General features: G+C 43.9%; 1 protein-coding gene across 1 annotated transcript; it reads right to left on the bottom strand.

The window, feature by feature from the left end:
• Positions 1-149: 149 nt before the first annotated feature.
• SNRPC (small nuclear ribonucleoprotein polypeptide C) lies at positions 150-20,968 on the bottom strand. The gene is made up of 6 exons (XM_081095030.1): positions 20,828-20,968; positions 20,441-20,483; positions 14,941-15,049; positions 9,321-9,410; positions 6,096-6,200; positions 150-540 (listed from the first exon to the last, which is right to left on the bottom strand). Exons 1-6 carry the CDS (start codon positions 20,833-20,835, stop codon positions 416-418), a joined length of 480 nt encoding a protein of 159 aa, XP_080951156.1. The 5' UTR covers positions 20,836-20,968; the 3' UTR covers positions 150-415.
• Positions 20,969-26,156: the final 5,188 nt, after the last annotated feature.

The raw sequence follows: 26,156 nt of genomic DNA, 5'->3' as shown, positions 1-26,156 counted from the left end.
AAGCTCTACAAGTGTTATAACAAAAATCTTGCACAGGCAAAGTTTATTAATTAAAGGCAGGCTGTCCAAAGGGACCCATTCTATAGCTAAGGAAAAACAATGTCATGCAGAGGGCATGCTAAAGAGAATAAGCTGGAGAAACAACTGAGCTAGTTCATCTCCTTTATAATACACAAATACAGGAGGGAGAAAAAAGGGAACACATTTTTAACGAAAAGAGTTGACAATTTTATTTTCACATTTCACAATACAAATGAAAATTGCTTTTTTGTCCCTCAAAAACTATTCTCTCAGAGGAAGAGGGAGGGAGTCTTCCTTGTCTGCTACTAGAAAACACCCAGAGTCATAAGCACCTTGATCTCCTGTGAAGAGAACAAGTAACAGAAGCCTGATAGAAAGAGGCTCCCCTTTCTCCTTATCTGTCTGGTCGAGTCATTCCGGGCCGAGTGGGCACCATCATGGGACGGGCGGGAGGTCTCATCATTGGGGGCCCAGGCATCATTGGCATGTGCCCTCCCATAGGCGGCCTCATTCCAGGAGCTGCAGGACAAAACAAAGAAAACCAAAAAGAGAGTCAGAAAATACTACTTATGGGAAACCTTGACGGGACTGCAATTAAAGCCAAAAATGTAGCCCTCCCTGCAAAAAAGAAGATACTTGTCAAAAGAATGCAACAAATTCATCACATCTTTAAAATATTTAGACATTCTCAAACAAAAAAGCAAAAGGTCAACACAAGAACCATATGGGAATCATAATCTAATGATAGTAAGGGGGAAGGCACCACTAGTTCCCTAAATTGACCTTTTTTCTCACTTAGGGAAATTCACAACTAAGTCACATGTTATTTAGTCAGCTTTTTTAAAATATATATATATATTTTATTGATTTTTTTACAGAGAGGAAGGGAGAGGGATAGAGAGTTAGAAACATCGATGAGAGAGAAACATCGACCAGCTGCCTCCTGCACACCCGCCACTGGGGATGTGCCCGCAACCAAGGTACATGCCTTTGACCGGAATCGAACCTGGGACCCTTCAGTCTGCAGCCCAACGCTCTATCCACTGAGCCAAATCAGTCAGGGCTTAGTCAGCTCTTTTAATCAGTTCTATCCACCATATAACTTGGAGCTATTTTCATGGATGTACACAGGCACAGAGGACAATCTCACCACTAAGCATTTGTTTGGAGTTGTAGGAAAGGTGAGCAGGAGGCCCACGCTGAGAACCTGTTAGTAACCATACTTAGCTCAAGTCATAAGACAAATACTAGGCAATAATGTGATTTATAACAATTAGCACACACACAAAAATATTTTTTTCTAATGCATTTTAGAACTATTCATGAATTTATTAAAGTGTCAAATCAATACACCAGCCAAATTAATGAGCCATGGGAGGGAGGGCAAGCAGAGAGGTAGAGGTTGGAGGAAAACACAGGCAGTTTCATGGAACTGATAATGTTCTACATCCTCAGCTGGGTGGTGGGTTCATGGGTATTCATTTTATTATTATGTCTCATAATCTTCATGCTATATATATTTCCTTTTTAAATATCAATTTTTACCTTAATTACCTATTTTCAACTAAATCATTTTGATTAAAGGCTTGCTATAAATGATTAAAGAGAAAACTATATTCAAAGCTGAATATAGCCTTATCACAAAAAGTAAAACAAAAGTATATGCAGACACAAAACCCAACAGGAACATAGGTTTTTTTTTAGATTAATTTCAACAGGAATAGAGAATACTACTAAACTACTAGATAACTTATTTCAAAAAACGCCCACCATAACGTAAGTAGCATTCAGCATTTCTAGACAACTGATCTAGACCAAAGACTGAACACGAGGCCTCTGAAAACTTGTTTTCTTTGGTCTCCACAGTGCATTTATTTTTAATTAGTTGCCAACATTGGAAATTAACAGGTCTAATTACTAATAAATCTCGAATTCTTTTCCAACTTATTATAGAAATGTGCAAACACACACAGAATAGAAAGAAAAAAGAGAATAATGAATTTCCATGTATCCATCATCCAGGGTCAACAATTATCCACCCATGGCCAATTTATCTCATCCCCACCCATTCTTATCCATGCCCACCCCCAACTACTCCATTATTTTAATGCAAATCCCATAACATATTATTTTATCCTGGCTGAAAATAACAACAAAATACTCAGGAGAACTGGCCACAGCAACTTGCATTCTCTAATGTCAATCACTGCCTAAAGCGGAGTTATAGAAGCCTTCCTTAGATTAGTTATGCATTCACAGTTCACCACAACCAAACCCTCTAGGAATCTGAACTTGTGACGGATTTAAGAATGCCAAAGAAGCCATCTAAGTCACTTAATGATTGTGTTTTGGGCTCAAAGAGAGCAACACAGGAACTCTTTTTACCTAAACTCTCCCATCCCTCTAAATAATACCAGCAGTGAGCATACTTCTGTATAGGAAGCTACTCTAATACTTTGTACCTTGTCTTACCAGTTGAACTCTAGGCTTCTTGCATCAGCTGTATTTACTCTAGTTACATAATTTAACTATTCTGCAAATAAAATACAAGTGTAAAAAAAAGAACTGTTTCTATGAAATCCAAGTTGATATTTAGCAAGACTCAGGAAAAACATCCCCCCCAAAAGTGCTCACATATTTGGTAGGTGAGATGATCATAAAAGATTGGAACTAGATTGCCTCACAAGGTCTCTAACCACTTCATATAAAATGAAATTAAAGTTGCCCTAGCCCAGTGGTCGGCAAACTGCGGCTCGCGAGCCACATGCGGCTCTTTGGCCCCAAAATACCACGTGCGGGCATGCACGTACAGTGCGATTGAAACTTCGTGACCCATGTGCAGAAGTCGGTTTGGCTCAGTGGATGGAGCATTGGCCTGCAGACTGAAGGGTTCCGGGTTCAATTCCGGTCAAGGGCACATGCCCAGGTTGGGGGCACAACTTCAGTAGGGGGCGTGCAAGAGGCAGCCGATCAATGATTCTCTCTCATCATTGATGTTTCTCTCTCTCTCTTCCTTCCTCTTGGAAATCAATAAAAATATATTTTAAAAAAAGAGAAACTAAAGTTGATAAAGGATACATTATGGGTAATGGCTTATTGATTTATGCAAGAAATATATAGTGTTCCAATCAGTAGATTTGTTCTCAAAGCAAAGGCCCTGACCATGTTATCAGGAAAATTTCCAAAGTAATGTACATTTATGTTTATGTTAAAATAAAACGTTTGAGGTAAGAAGTTTTTCCCTCTTCCTGAATAAAAGACCAACCACCAGGCCTAAGGGCTTTTCATACACTAATTTGGCCTAACTGACCTCCAAGATTAAAAATCAGCAACAGGAGTTAACTCTGCTCCAAATCAAAATCAAGAAAAGTAGCAGCCCGAGAAAAGTAGTACCCCTCCCTTTATGCCCTAGTGGAACAAGCTCATCTACCTGTTTCTTCACTATAAACTAGAGGCCCGGTGCACAAATTCGTGCATGGGTGGAGTCCCTCTCGGCCAATTGGGATGTCTCGCCCAGTCCCAATTGGGGCCGATTGGGACCAGCCAGCCAGAGGGAGAGACCACAGGAGGCTGGCTGTGGAAGCACACTAACCACCAGTGGGCAGCTCCTGTGTTGAGTGTCTGCCCCCTGGGTGTCAGTGCACGTCATAGCTACTGGCCGGTTGTAACAGTCGGTTAGGCTTATATATATGTATATATATACTAGAGGCCCGGTGCACAAAAATATGTGCACTCGGGGGGGAGGGGGGTCCCTCAGCCCGGCCTGTGCCCTCTCACAGTCTGGGACCCCTTGGGAGATAACGACCTGCTGGCTTAGGCCTGCTCCCGGGTGGCAGAGGGCAGGCCCAATCCCTAGGTGCAGCCCCTGGTCGGGCTCAGAGCAGGGCTGATTGGGGAGTTGGGGCGCCGCCCCGTCATGCACAGAGCAGGGCGGATTGGGAGGTTGCGATGCCACTCTCAGTCATGCTCAGGGTAGGGCCGATTGGGGGGTTGGGGCACCGCCCCCTGTCATGCACAGAGCAGGGCCAATCAGGGGGTTGTGGCGCTGCCCCCTGTCACGCACAGAGCAGGGCCCATCAGGGGGTTGAGGAGCTCCCCCTGTCACTCAGAGTAGGGCCGATAGGGGAGTTGGCACACCGCCCCGTCACACACAGAGCAGGGCAGATCAGGGGGTTGGGGCACCGCCCTCTAACACCCACAGAGCAGGGCCGATCAGGGGGTTGGGGGCGCCGCCACTGTCACACTCAGGGCAGGGCCGATGGGGAGGTTATGGCTCTACCCCATCACACACAGAGCAGGGCCCGTGGGGGGGCCCTTAATCAGGAATATCTCTAATAATCAGGAATATCTCTACATAGACATCTTTGTATTTTCAAAGAATCTTTTAAACCTGGGCTAGGATTTTAAAAAATTATTAGAGATAATCAATTTTATTGATTTCAGGGTGGGGGGCCCGTGGGGGGGGGGTTGGGGCGCCGCCCTCTATCACCCACAGAGCAGGGCCGATCAGGGGGTTGGGGTGCCTTCACCTGTCACGAACAGAGCAGTGCCGATAGGGAGGTTGTGGCCCTGCCCCGTCACACACAGCCGCAGGGCAATCAGGGGGTTTGGGCGCTGCCCCCTGTCACGCTGATCCCGGTGCCGGGAGGCCTCTCAGCTCTGCTGATCCCAGTGCTGGGAGGCATATTACCCTTTTACTATATAGAATAGAGGCCTGGTGCATGGGTGGGGGCCGGCTGGTTTGCCCTGAAGGGTGTTCTGGATCAGGGTGGGGGTCCCCACTGGAGTGCCTGGCCAGCCTGGATGAGGGGATGATGGCTGTTTGCAGCTGGTCACACACCCTTCAGGGTGGGGGTCCCCACTGGGGTGCCTGGCCAGTCTGGGTGAGGGGCTGAGGGCTGTTTTCAGGCTGGGACTGAAGCTCCCAACTGCTCCTTTTTTTCTTTTCTTTTTTTTTTTTTATTCTGGGCCAGCTTTAGCTCTGAGGCTCCAGCTCTTAGGCCTCCGCTCCAGAAAGCAGGTATCTGGTTTGTTTCGGTTCTCGAAACTCTGTATCAACTCCAGCTCTGAGATCCCAGCCAGCTGAAAGCTGGCTTCTGGAGTTTTGTTTAGCGTCTATATTTGTTACAATGTTTGAAACTGCAGGCTCAGAGGCCTGCAGCCGCTGGCGGGGAACGTTGGAGTCCTCCGTCAGTGAAGCAAGCAAGCCTCATGTTAGTTTCAAGCTGCCTGGCTGCCGGCCGCCATCTTGGCTGACAGTTAATTTGCATATTGACCTGATTAGCCAATGGGAAGGGTAGCGGTCGTACGCCGATTACCATGTTTCTCTTTTATTAGTGTAGATATATATAGATGGCCCAAAGTCAGAAGGACACAAGGAAATAGGAGGGAGAAGAAAAGAAAAAGAAGCAGCCTTATCCTGCTTTTATTTCATTTTATTTTTAAAAATGTTTTTATTGGCCGAGACCGGTTTGGCTCAGTGGATAGAGCGTCGGCCTGCGGACTGAAAGGTCCCGGGTTCGATTCCGGTCGGGGGCATGTACCTGGGTTGCGGGCATATCCCCAATGGGGGATGTGCAGGAGGCAGCTGGTCGATGTTTCTCTCTCATCGATGTTTCTAACTCTCTATCTCTCTCCCTTCCTCTCTGTAAAAAATCAATAAAATATATAAAAAAAAAAAAAATGTTTTTATTGGTTTTAGAGAGGAAGGGAGAGGAAGAGGATAGAAAACATCAATGAGAGAGAATCATTGATTGGCTGCCTCCTGCATGCCCCCCCACCAGGGATCAAGCCAATAACCTGGCATGTGCCCCATCCAGGAATTGAACTCCTGGTTCATAAGTCAATACTCAACCACTGAGCCACACCAGCCAGGCATGCCTTATCCTGCTTTTAGTAGCACAACGTCTTTGGAGCATCCATTTATACTGATAAACCAAATGTTTATTTTTCTTAAGCATTACAGATTCACCAAATTTAATTTGTTGCAATACAGTTAGATAGCCAACTAAGAATTATATTTAAATGGAGCACTAAAACACAATGGAGCATTCTAGAAGGATATTCAAACTTACCAGGTCCCACTGGCATCATCCCAGGAGGAGGAGGACCCATCATTGGCATCATGGGAGGGCCCCCCATATGGGGTGCTGGCATCATACCGGGGCGAGGTGGACCCGCTGAAATAAAAAATGGGGTCTGAGGTTAAGATATGCTTATACATGAACAGTTTATCTCCTTTCAGCACTTTAAAAAATTTTTTTCAAATATATTTTTATTGATTTCAGAGAGGAAGGGAGAGGAAGAGAGCAATAGAAACATCAATGATGAGAGAGAATCATTGATCCGTTGCCTCATGCACGCCTCCCACTGGGGATTGAGCCCGAGACTCAGGTATGTGTCCTGACTGGGAATCAAACTGTGACCTCCTGGTTCATAGGTCGATGCTCAACTACTGAGCCACGCCAGCCAGGGAATCAGTTTATCTTCTTAATGAAACTAATAGCACCTCATAATCTGGTCCAAATCCTATAACAATAAACTTCTCATGGTCTTTTAACAGTAGATCCACAAAAAGCAGCATGCCACAAAACTTTAGTTACTTTATGACTGAAAAGCAGGAACAAGCCTATCTAGACAGAAGTATAAAATGAAGTCAGATTACTCAGGTTAAAAAAATACCAAAATCTTGATTTTTTAAAAGGGGATATTATTCCTTCTAAAGCACTGCGGATAAAAAGCTGAACTCAAACCAAAAGTACCTGGTTTCAGATTTTTTTTTCCCTCTGTCACTATGTTGTTAATTCTTTCTTTTTTTAATCTTTAATGTTGAAAGTATTACATATGCCCCCATTTTTCCCCCATTAACCCCCTCCAGCCTGCCCCTGTCCCCCCTTCACCACCCTATTGTCTGTGACCATGGATTATGTATAAATGCATACAAGTTCTTTGGTTGATCACCTCCCACCCACCCTCCCACGCCTTTCCTCAGAGATTCGGCAATTTGTTCCATGCTTCCATGTCTCTGGTTCCACTCAGTTCATCCATTTATTTTGTTCATTAGATTTCACATGAGTGAGATAATGTGATACTTGTCTTTCTCTTACTGGCTTATTTCACTTAGCATAATATTCTCCAGGACCCTCCATGCTGTCTCAAAGAGTAAGAGATTCTTCTTTTTCACTGCTGCATAGTATTCCATGGTATAAATGTACCACAGCTTTTTAAAAAAAAAATATTTTTACTTTTATTGATTTCAGAGAAGAAGGGAGAAGAAGAGAAAGATATAGAAACATCAATGATGAGAGAAAATCATTGATCGGCTGCCTCCTGCACGCCCCCTACTGGGGATAGAGCCTGCATGTGCCCTTGACTGGAATCAAACCCAGGACCCTTCAGGCCACAGGCTGATGCTCTACCCACTGAGCCAAACCAGCTAGGGCACTACGGCTTTTTTTTTTTTTTTTAATATATTTTATTGATTTCTTACAGAGAGAAAGGAAGAGGGATAGAGAGTTAGAAACATCAATGAGAGAGAAACATCGACCAGCCACCTTCTGCACACCCCCTACTGGGGATGTGCCTGCAACCAAGGTACATGCCCTTGACCGGAATCGAACCCGGGACCCTTCAGTCCACAGGCCGATGCTCCATCCACTGAGCCAAACCGGCTAGGGCTACTACAGCTTTTTTATCCACTTGTCTACTGATAAAAAGCTGATATACTTAAACCATAAGTACCTAATTTCAGATTTTTTTATTTTTTTAGAATATTTTATTGATTTTTTTACAGAAAGGAAGGGAGAGGGACAGAGAGTTAGAAACATCGATGAGAGAGAAACATCCATCAGCTGCCTCCTGTACACTCCCTACGGGTGATGTGCCCGCAGCCAAGGTACATGCCCTTGATCGGAATCGAACCTGGGACCTTTCAGTCCGCAGACCGACACTCTATCCACTGAGCCAAACCGGTTAGGGCTAATTGCAGATTTTAAAAATCCTAGCCCAGGTTTAAAAGATTCTTTGAAAATACAAAGATGTCTATGTAGAGATATTCCTGATGTATCATTTACAACAGCAACAATTGAAAACAACTTACATGTCCATCAGTAAGAAACAGTGAGGTTAATTCTGATACATTCATACCACAGACTATTATACTAGTAAAATAATGGAGTTGAGTGCCAGCCTGTCACAATAGAGGAGAGAGAGGTGACGTAAGAGCTGCTGTGAGCTGAGGCCTGGCCAGTCCCAGGATGGTGGGAGCCCACAAAGTTTTGGTGGGCTATTAGTAGTCCACCTGTGCAAAACTATTATAAACAGCCTCCTTACTTCTGTGTTTATATATATCCATGACCACTTAATAGCAGCGGTCGCCAACCTTTTGGACCTCACGGACCACCACCTGTCTGCAGACCACCGGTTGGTGACCGCTACAAAGGTTTCCTTAAACCAGAGGTCGCCAACCTGTCGGACCTCATGGACCACCAGTGCTCTGCAACCACCGGTTGGCAATCACTGACTTACAGGACTGAGTTTAGGTCTCTGAGTTCAATTTCAATCTGAAACCTTCCAGAAGAGCCAAAAAACAGTTACTCAATTTCCTTGTCTATCATGCAGAAACAACAAACCTTCCCAGAGAGAAGAGGCCTTTGACCTACTCCACTTTCAACTACACAATTCTTGTCTTTCGCAAGGTATATATCTATATATATAAAATCCTAATATGCAAATTGTCCCCACTGGAGTTTGGCTGGGAAACTGGGAGTTCGATCGCTTGCTACGACATGTGCTGACCACCAGGGGGCAGCGTGGAATGAAGGCAGGCCCCGGCTGGCAGCCTGAAGGCCCCGATTGGCCCTGATCGCCAGCCAGTCCTAGGGACCCTACCCGTGCACAAATTTCATGCACCGTACCTCTATTTTTGGTATTAAGTGGGTTAGAAAATAGGAATACTGAGTTTATCAGCGACTTCTAGCCTCCAGTGTTATGTTCATAGAAGTAATTTAATATACTGAGTAATACCTCTTTATATATTAGCTCATCCAATCACACATACATCCTGAGCTTTCCACTGAATCTATCTCAGACCCACATGGGATGTCACAAATACAATATCCCAGTAATAATGCAATCAGAAGGTAACTAAAAATATTTCAGAAATTATACCACCAAAGCTGTTTTCTGTTACTATGTATTCATTCAATGAGGAATTTAAAGCCCACTATGAGATAATCTAACATGATCAAAGTACAATCTGCCCAATTACACCCCTTAAGATAAAAATGTTATAAACTTACGAAGACTGGGGGGAGGTGGGATCATAGCCCCTGCAGGAGGTGGAGCTGAGAATGGAGTAGGAGGTATTTTTCCTTGCTGAAATGCTGCAGCTATAAAGTGAGAAAAAAAACACAGAGTGAATAAGAATTCAACAACTCATTTACTAAAATAACTAGTTTCTTTTAATTTTTAATGGTCCCACTTATTCCATTCTAAATAGCAATCATCTAAGATTACTACATCATAGCCTCTATGGTTTTATTCATTTACTAGAGGCCCGGTGCACAAAAATTTGTGCACGGGGGGGGGGGGGGGGGTGAGGGGGTCCCTCAGCCCGTCCTGTGCCCTCTCGCAGTCTGGGACCCCTCGGGAGATAATGACCTGCTGGCTTAGGCCTGCTCCCGGGTGGCAGAGGGCAGGCCCAATCCCTAGGTACAGCCCCTGGTCGGGCTCAGAGCAGGGCCGATTGGGGAGTTGGGGCGCTGCCCCCTGTCATGCACAGAGCAGGGTGGATTGGGAGGTTGCGATGCCACCCCTAGTCACGCTCAGGGTACGGCCAATTGGGGGGTTCAGGCACTGCCCCCTGTCACACTCAAGGCAGGGTCGATAGGGAAGTTGCAGCGCCACCCCCTGTCACGCACAGAGCAGGGCCAATCAGGGGGTTGGGGCGCTGCCCCGTCATGCACAGAGCAGGGCCCAACAGGGGGGTTGGGGCTCCATACCTTGTCACACACAGAGCAGGGCCGATCAAGGGGTTGAGGAGCTCCCCCCTGTCACACACAGAGCAGGGGGTTGAGGAGCTCCCCCCGTCATCCACAGAGCAAGGCCAATCAGGGGGTTGAGGAGCTCCCCCCTGTCACTCATAAAGTAGGGACAATAGGGGAGTTGGGGCACTGCCCCCTGTCACACACAGAGCAGGGTGGATCAGCGGGTTGGAGCGCTGCCCCCTGTCATGCACAGAGCAGGGCCCATCAGGGGGGTTGGGGCTCCATACCCTGTCACACACAGAGCAGGGCCGATCAGGGGGTTAAGGAGCACCCCCCGTCACGCACAGAGCAGGGCCCATCAGGGGGTTGGGGAGCTCCCCCGTCACGCACAGAGTAGGGCTGATAGGGGAGTTAGGGCACCGCCCCCTGTCACACACACAGCCACAGGGAGATCAGGGGGGTTGGGGAGCTCCCCCCTATCAGGCACAGAGCAGGGCTGATCAGGGGGTTGGGGCACCTTCCCCCGTCACACACAGAGCAGGGCCGATCAGGGGGTTGGGGCACCGCACCCTGTCACACACAGAGTCGCAGGGTGATCAGGGGTTTGGGGAGCTCCCCCCATCAGGCACAGAGCAGGGCGGATAGGGAGGCTGTGGCCCCGCCCCCTGTCACACACAGAGCCGCAGGGCGATCAGGAGGTTTGGGCACTGCCCCCTGTCACGCTGATCCCGGTGCCAAGAGGCTTATTACCTGTTACTATATAGGATAGAGGCCTGGTGCACGGGTGGGGGCCGGCTGGTTTGCCCTGAAGGGTGTCCTGGATCAGGGTGGGGGTCCCCACTGGGGTGCCTGGCCAGTCTGGGTGAGGGGCTGAGGGCCATTTTCAGGCTGGCGAGTGACTGAAGCTCCCAACCGCTCCTTTTTTTCTTTTTTCTTTTTTTATTCTGGGCCAGCTTTAGCTCTGAGGCTTGGCTCCAGTCTCAGGCCTTGGCTGCTGAAAGCAGGTTTCTGGCCTTTGTTTACCTTCTGTATTTGAAACAATGTTGCAGTCCTGCTGGCTGAAGCCTGGCTGACTAAAGCAGGTTTCTGGGGTTTTGTTTAGCTTCTATATTTGTTACAATGTTTCAAACTGCAAGCTCAGAGGCCGGCAAGGCAGGCGGGGAACGTTGGAGTCCTCCGTCACTGAAGCAAGCAAGCTTCATGTTCGCTTCCAGCTGCCTGGCTGCCGGCCGTCATCTTGGCTGGCAGTTAATTTGCATATCGCCCTGATTAGCCAATGGGAAGGGTAGCAGTCGTACGATAATTACCATGTTTCTCTTTTATTAGATAGGATATTTTTTAATGTATTTTTATTGATTTCAGAGGGGAAAAGGGAGAGAAAGAAAAATTAATGAGAGCGAATCATTGATTGGCTGCTTCCTGTACGCCATGCAGGCATATGCCCTGATCAGAATTGAACCGTGACCTCTCGGTTCATAGGTCGATGCTCAACAACTGAGCCATGCTGGCTGCGTAGCCTCTATGGTTTTTGTAGGGGGGTTTTTGAAGCATAAGTTCTATGCTGGTTGCTACGTATTCAAACATGTTTACCATGATTCTGGTGAAACAGGTAGATAGGAGACACAGGCCTGGCATTCTGTGAGTGGTGACTGGGGGTTTACCAAGGGCCCCACCCCTGCTCAAGGGCTGTCCCTCCTGTCACATTCAAAATGTAATACCCTGCTGGGCTCCTGAGTGTGTACGCAGAGTAGGGTGGTCTCTGCTAGGGCTGTGCCAGATTCAGTGAATAAGAATGCAGGACGCCAGACTTGACTGTAGTTGGTGAACACACAATACAATATACAGATGAATTGTACATCTGAAACCTATATAATTTCATTAACTAATGTTACCCTATAAATTCCGTAAAAATAAAAAAAGAACAAGAAAAAAATACAATTTAAAGAAAAAATGCATGACAATAACTTAAACTTATAACTCACATCAACAGCAAATAATTTTTAGCGTTAAGTGTCCAGCTAAGCACTTATTTGGCTAATGGAGCTACAAGCAGGAGATCTGAGGGCTGAAGGAGGGACCTGAGAATGTATTCCTCTGCCCCCTCCCGGCTAAGTCCCTCAGGACTGTACACACGCCTCGACTGAAGGCCACATCTCTGGTCACTGAGTCCCGTCCACACGACTTTCTCCACCAGGTGCACTCTCAGGGCTGCTGCATTGGGGAACGCCTTGGGGTGAATGCCAGGGTGGAGGAGAAGAGATTTCACTAAAAGGAACCAGGGGACACTCATTGCTGGTCCTTACATGGAGGTTTCAATGGATGTGGAGTGCAGGGCCTTCTGCATGCTTAGGGGAGGGCTACGGGGATCAGCCTTGAGAAGTCATCCAGACAGATGAGTGTGCTGGGGCTGGAGTGTTCATTTACTCCAGGGAGAGGAGGTCAGGGTGCAAGCCTGGTGCATGGGTGTGGGCCTGTGCTCAGTACAAGAGGGCAAAGCCCAGTGCCTGGGCCTCATCCAGCCCCCATCCTTCTCTGATTTGAGGTGCTTTCTGCAGTAATGAATGCTCCCAGCCTCTATGGTTTTAAAATCAACTTTAGGTACTCACCAGCTAAAAATGCAATTGATTGGTTTACTGATTTGGGTTTTCTTATTTAACTGTTTTTATTTAGTGTTTCTATGGCTGAATTAACGATGGGAGATTGAAATGAAAACCTCCTACCTATCAATGCTTACCAAAGAGAAGCAGTAATCTTTAATCTGTAGATGTGGTTTATAACCAATTCAAGCCATTCAGTTTTGTTTGCAAATGTATGATACCTGTCCAAAAACCAGACATTATAAACTTCCATCCTTCCTATATGTGCTGTCCTAAGTCAAAACAATGTATTGTTTGGTTTACCAGTTTTACAATGAACACACCAAGCCGAGAGACATGACAGAAACACAGATTTCAAAGCAAGAGCCTGACAGGAGGGAGATTATGATCCTAAAATAATGTCTAATACAACAAACTTTTACTTTTTTTCAGACAATAGGAGGCACAAATTAAAACAAGATTGAAGATTACTTATATTTTGTTTTAAAAAGGAGTCACAAGTAAATACAAAAATACACACTCATAGAAGTCTATTCCTGAATGTTAAGTCCTTCCCAATGCAGTGTAGTCTGCAACCCAGGCACCTTTCCCACATCCTGCTACACCGCCAGTGCAGAAGGTCAAATTATTCAAGTAAATCACTGATAATTCCAAAATATTGACCTAGAGTAGCTACTTATGAACAGCTATTCATTAGCCTTTCAATTGAGCCTGTGCTCTTTAAGGCATCATATCCCAATAAGGCACCACCCACACCCTGAAGAAAAGAACAGCTTTTAAAGTCTGAAAAGAGTGAGTCAGAAGCCGACTCAATGTCAACATAATCATGGCCATGATGTGGTGTGCTCCTGAGCGCTTGCCTCCTCTCCTCCAAAAGTCCTCCATCAAAAACGTTTACTCGCCCTAACCGGTTTGGCTCAATGGATAGAGCATTGACCTGCAGACTGAAAGGTCTCAGGTTTGATTCCGGTCAAGGGCATGTATGTTGGTTGCGGGCACATCCCAGTAGGGAGTGTGCAGGAGGCAGCTGATCGATGTTTCTCTGTCATTGATGTTTCTAACTCTCTCTCTCTCTCTCTCTCTCTCCCTTCCTCTCTGTAAAAAATCAATAAAATATATATTAAAAAAAAACCACGTTTACTCGCCCTAACCGGTTTGACTCAATGGATAGAGTGTCGGCCTGCAAACTCAAGGGTCCCAGGTTCGATTCTGGTCAAGGGCATGTACCTTGGTTGCGGGCACATACCCAGTAGGGAGTGTGCAGGAGGCAGCTGATCGATATTTCTCTCTCATAAATGTTTCTCTCTATCCCTCTCCCTTCCTCTCTCTAAAAAATCAATAAATTTAAAAACAAAAATGTTTACTCATCCTAAATTCTTTTCCTATCTACAAAAAATAACTAAACAAGTATAATGCTAACCTTTAATGCCAAGAAACGTCCAATATATTTTCAAATAGAGAAAAAGATTACATTATAACTTATTTTTTCAAATAAAATGGGACAATATCTGAGATTTGCTCCTTAATAATCTAGGAGGGATAAAGGGACAAGGTGAAGGTATTTGGTGGCTCACAACCAGGGCAATTTTGCCTCCTTGGGGACACTAGGCAATATGTGGAGGTATTTTCAGTTGTCACAACTGGGAGTTGTTCCTAGTGGGTAGATGCTAGAGTTACTGCTGAACATCCCACAATGCACAGGGCATCCCCCACAACAAAGAATTATGCAGCCCCAATGTCAATAGTGCTAAGTTTGAAAACCTTCAGGCTCTTGCTTTGGTATAAATGCAACAAGACTGCTGTAGCTGATGCTGGGCAATGGGAATGGTTGGGGAGCAGCGGCCATGGGAGATTCACTCATTAAACTTGTTTGAAACTTTCCATAATAGTTTTTGCTTAAAAAAAAAAAAAAAATCACATCACAATCAAAGTCCACATTTGCCTGCCAGATCTGAGTACAATGAATACTTAAGAAAGGCCATGTTTCAAATAGACCAGTATGATTTATTTTATAATAAATAAAAACTATGGATCACTACAAAGGAGGTTTTATATAAATTTGCTACAAAATCTGGCCCACATCAATAAAGAATTAGGCAACTCATTCTCCTCTGTCCCACTTCCCAGTCTAATACCTAATTGCTCTAAACTCAATAATTAATATTAATGTGTTCCTATATCCCTGGGAAACCAATGACCTTCCACTTCTTTCATGTAACACAGTAGAACGCTTCTATTTATCATTAAGAATGAGTTGCTTCTGTGAAAAACAACAGAGAGACAGGGACAAGAAGAATGGGACCATTTTACCACCAGAACAAGAGACTGAAACGTACTTGTTTTGTCAATCAGGCTCTGAGCCTGCTCTTCCATCCATTTCTGATAGTAGTCCTTCACATTCTCTTTGTGTTTCCGACCACTGCAGTGTGTCTTTCTCACAGATGGCTATAAAACAAAAAGATTATATCAGTCACAGAAACAAATTTCCAAAACTAGAGATTTTATAAAGCCTTACCTTTATATAGAGGTGGCCTGGCTACCTTTAGCAGCTTTAGCTAATGCATCACTTATAAACATTAGCCAACAATGTACTATGGTAATTTATCTACTGTGTTTTTAGCCAAGCAAGGGTCAGCAAGCTGTGGCCTATGGGCCGAATCGGATTCTGTAAAAAAACTACTGGAACACGTCCACATTAATTTGTTTATGTATTGTCCATTTCTTCTCTCTACGAGAGTCAACTAATTGCAATGAAGACTGTATGTTATGGCCCATAAACCTAAAATAATTATAACCTGGCATTTTAAGAAAAAGTTTACAAACCCCTGATCCTATTTTAATGCCCTTCCATGGCAAAAATTTAAAAAATAACTTACACATATTTAAGTAACACTACTTATAAGAATATATTCTTTTTTTTAAAATATATTTTATTGATTTTTTACAGAGAGGAAGGGAGAGAGATAGAGAGTTAGAAGCATCGATGAGAGAGAAACATCGATCAGCTGCCTCCTGCACACCTCCTACTGGGTACATGCCCGCAACCCAGGTACATGCCCTTGACCGGAATCGAACCCGGGACCTTTCAGTCTGCGGGCCGACGACACTCTATCCACTGAGCCAAACCGGTTTCGGCAAGAATATATTCTTTTAAATGATTATGGGTCTAGAATAAAGACTTTATATGTTAAAAACAAAACAAAACAGAAAAAAAAGACTTTATATGATCACACAAAGACCTTTGTCTCCAGCCCACGAATCCTTCTGTTCTTTCATTAACAGCTTTATTGGAATAAAACTGGCATAATAGAAACTCCATATATTTAATCTTTTGTTTTTTTTAAGTTAATGTTTAACATTTACTACATGCCAGACACCATGCTATGTTCTTTACAAGCTGTGTCTCAATCTCTATGAAAATCACACTAGCATGTTAAACATACTAATCAGAAAGAACTACTGATACATGCAATATGGATTAACCTCAAAAACACGCTAAGCAAAAGAAATTTGACACAAGCAGAGTGTATATACTATAAGATTCCATTCATATGAAGTTTTTAAAATATTTTTATTGATTTCAGAGAGGCAGGGAAATGGAGATAGAAATATCAATGATGAGCCCAGCCAGTGTTGCTCAGTGGCTGAGCAGCAACCTATGAAACAGGAAGTCACGATTCGATTCCCGATCAGGGCACATGCCTGGGCTGTAGGCTCGATCCCCAGTAAGGGGCATGCAGAAGGCAGCTGATCAATGATTCTCACCACTGATGCTTCTTTTTTGAAAATATATATTTCTATTGACTTCAGAGAGGAAGGTAGAGGGAGGGAGGGAGGGAGATAGAAACATTAATGATGAGAGAGAATCACTGATCGCTTGCCTCCTTCAAGTCCCACACTGGGGATGGAGCCCCTAACCCGGGCATGTGCCCTGACCGGGAATCGAACCCTAATGTCCTGGTTCATAGGTCAATGCTCAACCACTGAGCCACACAGGCTGGGCCATTAAATGAAGTTTTAAAATTAGTAACGCTGGTCTTTAGTAAAAACCAGGTCAGTCAGAGTTAGAGGTGTAGGGGACTTACTGAAAAGAAACACAAGGGAACTTTCTGAGGTGATGGAAATGTTCTCTATTTTGACATATCGACCAAGCTGTAATCACTTCACAGGTCCTCAAACTGTACACTTAAAAAGTTTGCATTTAATTGAACATAAATTATAATAAAATTGATTTTTAGAATACCACAAGATTATTACCATTTATTTATGCTTAAGAACTTGTCTCAAAACCTACAGCTGGTAAGTGGCAAACTCAGGCCTAGAATCCAGATTTCATTGAGATGCTCCCCATGGCTGCCTAACCACCTCCTACTGGTATGTCCGCTCTGAATGATTGCTTCACTGGCAGCAGATATGACCAGTATCACATGGGCGGTCCACATTTCAAAATACTATTCCCTGTCTCCTGAGCCACTGCTTACACTATTCTTACAACAATAATGCCTCAAGCCTAATAACAAAATCATGCCTAGGAACCAGTAAAAGTTCCAAAATTAAGCTCTGAATGTTTTATACATTTCAAAGTCCACCACAGGGAACTCCTTCAATCACCATGGAAATGTCATATTTTCACAAGCTATCATGTTCGAACAGTACAAGGGTTCCTGATGCTCCTCATACAGAGACATTTATTATAAGGACATACTACCTTTCAATTTTCTGAATTCTGGCATTAGCAAGGTGTGTAGGTATATAAAAATAGTGCTGAAAAAGGATAGAAAGGAACAGCCCCCTCACTAACAATTTCATAACATCAAAATTGTCCAAATGACTTAGAGAGGAGGTTAGGGACAAAAAACAAAACAAAGCAAAACAAAACGAATGGGGATCTACAGGAAAGCTACTACTAACACAAACTTAACTGAAAAAGTTTCCTCCAGGACATCTATAACATCATTCAGAACCTTGATGAAGCAGTAAAATTGTTAATTTTATTAAATCTCAACCCTAAAGTTCACGTCTTTTTAATATTCTGGGGGACAAAATGGGAAATATTTTGTCAAAGCACTTCTGCTGCATGCCAAAATACACCATGTCAAAGAAAAGCAGGCATGCTACTGTTCAAGTTGTGAGCTCTACCAGCTGCCTCTTTCATGGAACAGTATTTTATTTGAAAGAATTAAGTAACAAACTGGCTATTCAGATTTCTCAAAAATAAATGGAATAGCCCTGACCGGGTGGCTCAGATAGTTGGAGCACCATCCTGTACACCAAAAGGTTGCCGGTTTGATCCTCGGGGTGTGTAACGAGGACAACTGATCAATGTTTCTCTCACATCAATGTTTCTCTCTCCCTTCTTCCAAAAAAGCAATCAGTGTTTAAAAATCTGACCTTTCAAAAAAAAATCAGAATTTTAGAAAACCTCATCTACCACCATAAGCTTGCAAGCTTCCAAATACTTAAAAGCCATTTCTAATTAAATTGTGACATTAATCAATGTGAATTGTTATATTATGTAATCAAATGTGTCAACACCTGGAAGACCTGCAAAACTGAGTGAAATAGTATTTTCCAAATAACCAAAGCATGTTACAAAATCATGCATGGTAAAAAGATTCACTCAGAGTGTAAGAGAGACCAGTAAATTTTAATGTAACCAAGTAAAGAAAGTTTGATGTTTTCAGATTCCACACTGCAACTAACCCTGAGTTGAGTTTTGGTGCAGAAATATAAAGTATTAAAGAATATCTACAATGATTTAAGAAATCCATTGAAGTACTCTTCTGTTTTTCAACTCTATATCCATGTGAGGTTGGATTCTTCACATACTACAACCAAAACATAGTGCAGCAGATATAATGGAGATGAGAATTCAGATGTCTTCCATTAAGTGACACATTACTAATGTTTGCAAAAATGTTAAAACGCCATTCCTCATAGTAATTTTTTGCTTTGAAAAAATAGCTACTTTCCACTTTTAAAATGTTACTTGTGTTACAAGTAAAAAGCATATTATTGCTACCTAAAAATATAGTTATATATACATGTGTGTATACACACACACATACATTCACACTTATTACATATATTTCTTCAATCCTCACCAAGGATATTTTTCCACTGATTTTTAGAGAGAGTGGAAGAGAGAGGGAAAGACAGAGAGAAACACATCGATTGGTTGTCTCCTGCACATGCCCCGACCAGGGCCTGGACCAAGGAGGAGCCTGCAACCAAGGTATGTGCCCTTGATTGGAATTGAACCCAGGATCCTTTGGTCCGAAGGCCAACGCTCTATCCACTGAGCCAAACCAGCTAGGAATATTTTTATATTTAAATATATCTAAAAAAAATACTTGTTACCTGAAAAAATAAGTATTTTTAAATTTTTGATTTAATTTCAAATATAGCAAATGTTAATAGTTACAACCCACATAACCTACTAATTTTTTTTAACAATCGGTAATTTTTAAGAATGTAAAGGGACTATGAGACAAAAAAGTTTGAGAGCTGCCAGCACAGAAGCTCTGTAGAAGACTGTCTAGCTCCATACAACTCACAGGTGTTGTGACATCAGTCAGCCAGCCACACTGTGCCTCAGTTTCCTCCTCTGTGGAATGGAGATAACACTAACCTCAAAGGATTATCATGAACATTAAATGAAATAATACAGGTAAAGCATTTGGAACACTACCTGACACAGTAAATATTCAAACCTGAATTGTTATGATTTGTAAAGCAGTTTTTAATCAAATTAAAATACTCTGTTTCAGCCCTGGCCAGGTAGCTCAGTTGGTTAAGAGCACTGTCCCAATACACCAAACTTTTGTGTTCAATCTCCAGTCATGGCACATACAAGAGGCAACCAATGAGCTCAGTTAGTGTTGCTCAGTGGTTGAGCGTCTACCCACGCACCAAGACCTTTCCAGTTCAATTCCCAGGCAGGGCACATGCCGGGGTTGTGGGCTCAATCTCCTGTGAGGGCCATGTAGGAGGCAGCCAATCGATGTTTCTCTCTCTCTCACTCTCCCTTCCTCTCGCTCTGAAAATGAATAAAACCATTTTTTTTAAAAAAAGAAGCAACCAACAAATAAACAAATGGAATAGGAAATCAATGTTTTTTCTCCCTCTCCCTTCCTCTCTAAAAAATTAATTTAAAAAATTCTGTGACCCTAGCTGGTTTGGCTCAGTGGATAGTGTTGGCCTGTGGACCCCCAGTTTCAATTCCAGTCAAGCGGGCATGCACCGCAGTTGCAGACTCCTGCCAGGGCCCTGGTTGGGGCACGTGCAGGAGGCAACCAATCCATGCGTCTCTCTCACATCGATGTTTCACTCAATGTCTCTCCCCCTTCCATGCTCTCTAAGAATCAATGGACAAATATCCTCGGGTGTGGATTAAAAACAAACAAACAAAAAGCCTGTAATTGCTGCAGAGAGCTACAGACAAAAAAGTTTTTTAAGTACTCAGTTTCAAATTTAGGCATTTCCAATTTTATCAAATCAAACATTTGAGTCACCTTGACACAATCAGATATTTGAGTTTTAGGACAATCTTTCCTGGATTTTTACTTATCACATACTTCTTTTTATCTTCAAATTTGCTAAAGCTTTATTATTTTGGGTCTCCAGTGAAAACACTGACTGTTGTAAGACTCATAACTTCAAATTCTGAAAACAGTTACAGGAAGGGTAGAAAAATAAACACCTCAAATTATTTTCTCCACGCAGTAGCCCTTAAACCTCAGCAAAATGAAAACCATAAACTTACATCTAAAAAAAACAAAAGGTCTAACTTATTACATATAAGGTTTTGCGAAACTGAAAAGAAAGGAAACTTACAGAGTCATGGGTGAGGTATGTATCGCAGTAGTCACAATAAAACCTGGAAAGAGATGGAAAGTAGAGAAAAAGAGATGACAACTAGTTGTTCACAGATGCCCATTCCCCGAAGTGCTGTTCACTGAAGGTAAAAGATTAAAAAACCTAGTAACGATTAGTACGTGTCAAAGGATCCTTACATAAACCAGGCTTTTTTGTTGCCAAAAGCGAAACATCCAGAACCCCCCCGCCCGCCCCCTCCCCCCGACCGCCCCCTCCCCCCGACCCGTCCCAGACCCTCCCGCTTCCCTAGAAGTTTCAGGAACCAGAACCCGCTCTGCACTCGCTCCCGGGGCCCCAACTAGTGACTGTGACCGCGAACACCCCCAGACTCAGGCCCCTACTCACTTCGGCATGTTGTTCTGCAGGCCGTTGGCACTCTGTTAGCAACTGCGCGACCGCGCCGCCGGAAATGACGCACACAGCCAGCGCCGACTCCACGGAATCGCGAGATCTCAAACGCGACTTCAGAAATCCTCCCAGTCATCCAATCAGTGTGCCCCGCGCCGCTGCGTCACCGGGGCTGTAGCCGAGTGGGGGCGGGGCTTTCCCTTCCCCTACAGGAAGACGGAATGCTAAGGGTCCCTACGAGGTTCAATCCACGTGCATTTATTTTATCTCGAGTCCTGAGTGTTCTGGAAGCATGTTATTCATTCCCTGGACAAATATCTAACAGTTACCCACTGTGCGCCAGGCTAACTACTATAAGTACTGAAGAGAGAGCAGTGGACAAAACAAATAAAATCCCTGTCCTCTTGGAGTTGGGGAAGACAGATTAATAAAGTCGGTATGTCGTAGGTTAGATGGAGCCAAGTTCTATGTGGGGTGAGAAACGAATCGGGAAAGCGGGAGTTCGGTTTAAAAAAACAGAAAGCTTGCCCCGACGCGTTTGCTCAGTGGATAGAGCGTCGGCCAGCGGACTGAAGGGTCCCAGGTTCGATTCCGATCAAGGGCATGTACCTTGGTTGGGGGCACATCCCCAGTGGGGGGTGTGCAGGAAGCAGCTGATGGATGTTTCTAACTCTCTATCCCTCTCCCTTCTTCTCTGTAAAAAATCAATAAAATATATTTTAAAAAAAACACAGAAAGCTTGTTATGAAGATGACAACTAAGAAATAACAGGTTGCTTAAAGCAATAAAGCCAGGTGCAAACAATTTTCCATAGAACGTCTTTTTAAAAAATATATATCTTTTTATGGATTTCAGAGAGGAAGGGAGAGAGATCAATGATAAGGGAGAATCATTGATTGGCTGCCTCCCGCACACCCCCTACTGGGGATCCAGCCTGCAACCCAAGCATCTCTTTTTCTGAGCCTCATTAACCCCAGGAGATAGTAGAATAATCAGTTTCAAGTCCCATTACAGCTTCCTAGCTGTGCTGCTTGTGCAGTTTCCTCCTCTGAAAAATAGTGTGGCTCAGTGGTTGATAATATGGACAATCATTCATATGATTTGTGGGGTTTAAGGAAGAATTAAATGTGAAAATGTTTGTAAAGTGTTAGTGCAATGTCTGTACATACTAAGCCCTCCCCAAATAGTAGTTATCTTTACTTAGGAGGAAATTGATAGAAGTTACTTGTCCACAAATATAACCTGTTCTAACAACAAGGCCAAACTTCCAGCCTGGTCTATCAGACTCCAAAGTGAAACTGGGGAGGAGGAGCTTTTGATTATTCTGCTTCACATTTTCTGGTGGTGGAATAATAATAACTACTTTGAATGTTTGCTATGACCCAGGGGCATTAAATGCATTAATTATTTAATCTACTCACAACTGTGTTATTCACATTTCAGGTGAGGAAACTGAGCTTTAACAAGTTTAAGCTTCCTGATCCTGAAAGAAAAGTTAACTGCACAATGAAGTTATCAAGCTTCTGCCACCCTAAAAGAGTGGGAAATCTTAGCATTAATAATGCTGAGAGCAATCAGATACTGTGGGTCTCCTTCTGGGCTGTCAACATTAAGTAGACACCATTAACTATGATGTATTCTTTTTCTTTTCTTTTTTAAAATATATCTTTACTGATTTCAGTGAGAGGAAAGGAGAGGGAGAGAGAGATAGAAACATCAATGATGATAGAGAATCATTGATTGGCTGGCCCTTGCACTAGGGCAGTGGTTCTCAACCTTGGCTGCACATTAGAATCACCTGGGAATCGTTTTAAAATCCTGATTTCTGGGCCTCATCCTCCAGAAATTCTGTTTCTTTGTTATGGGGCGGGGCCACAACATTAGTAACAAAGAAACAGAATTTCCGGAGGATGAAGCCCAGAAATCAGAATTTTAAAAAGATTCCCAGGTGATTCTAATGTGCAGCCAAGGTTGAGAACCACTGCACTAGGGATTGAGCCCGAAACCCGGGCATGTGTCCTGACCGAGAATTGAACCATGACCTCCTGGTTCATAGGATGATGCTCAACCACTGATCCATGCCAGCCAGGCACTATGATGTATTCTTACCAATCAATAAAAAAAATATTTAAAATATTCCTATATAATCAAAGGGTAATATGCAAATAGACCAAATGGCAGGACAACCAATCAAAGCATAATATGCTAATGATATGCTAAGGCTGCTCAACTGCTCGCTATTACGTGCACTGACCACCAGGGGGCGGACAGTCAACCAGTCAACCAGTCGCTATGATGTACACTGACCACCAGGGGGCAGATGCTCTGACTGGTAGGTTAGCTTACTGCTGAGGTCCAGCCAATCAGGACTGAGCTAGATGGGCCGAACATGTCCTGGAGTCCTCCTGGGGTCCCTCTCCAGCCCAATTGTGCACCAGTGGGGTCCCTCAGTCAGGCCTGAGCCCTCTCACAATCCGGGACCCCTCTGGAGATGTCAGAGAGCAGGTTTCAGCCCAATCTCGCAGGTCACTCCCCTTGGGAGGGTGCCAGACGCAGGGCTCATGGCTGGTGAGCACTGCTATGGCAGTGCAAGCCTTTCCTGATTAGGACTGATTGGGCACAAGCCCGCAGCAGGCACAGTGGGGCTGGGATGAGCAGGAGCAGCAGGTAGGAGCTGCAGGCGGCATTGGACTGCGGGTTTTGGCCCGATCCCTGTAGGCCACCCAGAGGGACGCCACCCAGAGGGACCCCACCCGTGCACGAATTCGTGCACCGGGTCTCTAGTTTAAAATAATAGATGTGGGGAAACACGGGACTTGGTTGGAATGTCTGTAGGGAGGATTCTCTGAAAGATCAGGGGCCTCTGAAGGAACCTTGAAGGCCGCAGCCCCTACCTTGACTTTTCCAAACAAGTCTGATCCCCCTGGTGTTTTGCTAGAATCTCTATGTTTAGTTTTTAAAGACCTGACCTTGTAGAAGCATGTGCTTTCTCAAGGATACTTGTGCTGCTGATTATATCTAGAGGTTAATTTTAGTTCAAGCTGTTGTTACAATAGAAAGCTAACAAGGCAGGCAATCAGAGCTATTTGCTCCTAAAGCAGTGGTTCTCAACCTTGGCTGCACATTAGAATCACCTGGGAATCTTTTTAAATCCTGATTTCTGGGCTTCATCCTCCGGAAATTCTGTTTCTTTGTTATGGGGTGGGGCCACAACATTAGTAACAAAGAAACAGAATTTATGGAGGATAAGGCCCAGAAATCAGGATTTTAAAAAGATTCCCAGGTGATTCTAATGTGCAGACAAGGTTGAGAACCACTGTCCTAAAGCAAATTAGCCCCTTAGCTTCTCTTTCACAGAAACATGTGTCAGAGTAGTATGTTCTTCTGTCACCCAGGGTCTGCTGGTCAGCCCCGGCAAATAGAAACAAAGACATAGCATTCTATGATAAGAACTATGATAAGACAACTTCATCAAGGAATAATATCATATAGTGTCAATGAGCACAGCTTTAGATCTAAAATGCATTGTATTTTAATTCCAGTACCTCAAGCTATTGCTTTGACTTTGGGGATGTTGCTTAACCTCTTTGTGTTTCAGCTTTCTCATCTGTAAAATGGACACAATAAAAGTACCTACTTCATAGGTTCATAGCTCTGAGGACTGAATAAGATATTTTTCATAAAGCACTTAGCACAGAAAGCATACTTAAGCTGGTGGGTAGTATTGGCACCGTCAGTAATAAGAATTGATACTAAAAACACAGGTCTCTTGAATTCCATACCCATGAACCCTTCCAGGCCTCTTCATGGCCACATAAAAGATGAGCTATGGAACTCAGAGGCATCTTTCCTCTCCCTTCGAATAAGAGACTTGAGGCTCACTTTGCAGACATCATTGGCTGCTGACTCTTCTACCTTTTAGGCACTCTTCAGAGTCTACAGTTCTTAATTCCAATTCCAGACTGCAGGGCCCTGAAATGTTGGGGAGAGGCTGGATCCCAGAGGTGGACGTGCTTCTGCACTCTCGGCTGTACTTCCAGCTCAGAGGGGGCTCCTCTGTGGATAGATGGCTCACTAGGGAGGATCAGACCATTGTGTCGATTTCCTAACTTTTCTTTTTGAACTGAGACCTCGCTGCCATGAAGGGGACTGAGAAGGCTAAAACTTGATCTTTGTATTTGGAAACAACAGCAGGACATAGGGCCAGTTGTAGAAGCTGCCACCAGGCCACCAGGTGGGTGTGAACTAGCTGTGGCTGAGAACTCATGACCGCGGCTGGTGAGAGGAATGGGAATCGTGCTGAGGACTTCACCCAATCCTCATCGCACTCTGCCCTGCAATTGAGAGTTGACCTAGCTGCTGCTTCCCAAGGCCAGTGCCTGGAGACAAGGCTTTTGCCACCTAGCCTGAGCAAGTGAGAGCAACGCCGGGACACACTGAGGATGCCTATCTGGCACCTATAGGATGGCAGCACAGCCCATTCGTTTTTGCCTGGTGGAGTAGCGGGGGAAATAATTACTCTTCAGGTCTGCTGTCATTGTCTTGCCTCCCTCACATTACACAGAGTTCACTGATGGGAACGGAAAAACCCAAAGCCCCAGGGCCAAGGGAGCAAGTTCTTTTTTATCTTTTTAGGGTTGTTTTGGATTTTCAAAATTTAAAGTATGGTTGACATACACTATTATAGTAGTTTCAGGTGTGCAACATAGTGATTCTACATTTATATACCTTATAATGTGGTCACCACAATATGTCTAGTAACTATCTGTCACTGTACAAACTTATTACAGTATTATTGACTAGGTAGAAGAGTCAGCAGCCAATGATGTCTGCAAAGTGAGCCTCAAGTCTCTTATTCGAAGGGAGAGGAAAGATGCCTCTAAGTTCCATAGGTCATCTTTTATGTGGCCATGAAGAGGCCTGGAAGGATTCATGGGTATGGAATTCAAGAGACCTGTGTTTTTAGTATCAATTCTTATTACTGACAGTGCCAATACTATCCACCAGCTTAAGTATGCTTACTGTGCTAAGTGCTTTATGAAAAATATCTTATTCAGACCTCAGAGCTATGAACCTATGAAGTAGGTACTTTTATTGTGTCCATTTTACAGATGAGAAAGCTGAAACACAAAGAGGTTAAGCAACATCCCCAAAGTCAAAGCAATAGCCTGAGGTACTGGAATTCAAACACAATGCATTTTAGATCTAAATGCCCTAGCTGGTTTGGCTCAGCGGATAGAGCCAAATATTGGGATGACACTGTAGCCAACTGAGCTCCCCAGATGGAGCCTTAGGTTTTCTTTACTGATGAGGAACCTGAGACCCA

Source organism: Myotis nattereri (assembly GCF_964212035.1).
Source record: "Myotis nattereri genome assembly, chromosome: 6".
In the NCBI taxonomy this organism is placed as follows: Eukaryota; Metazoa; Chordata; class Mammalia; order Chiroptera; family Vespertilionidae; genus Myotis; species Myotis nattereri.
Note: the sequence above shows the minus strand (reverse complement) of the source record. Positions and strands in the feature narration are given on the sequence as shown.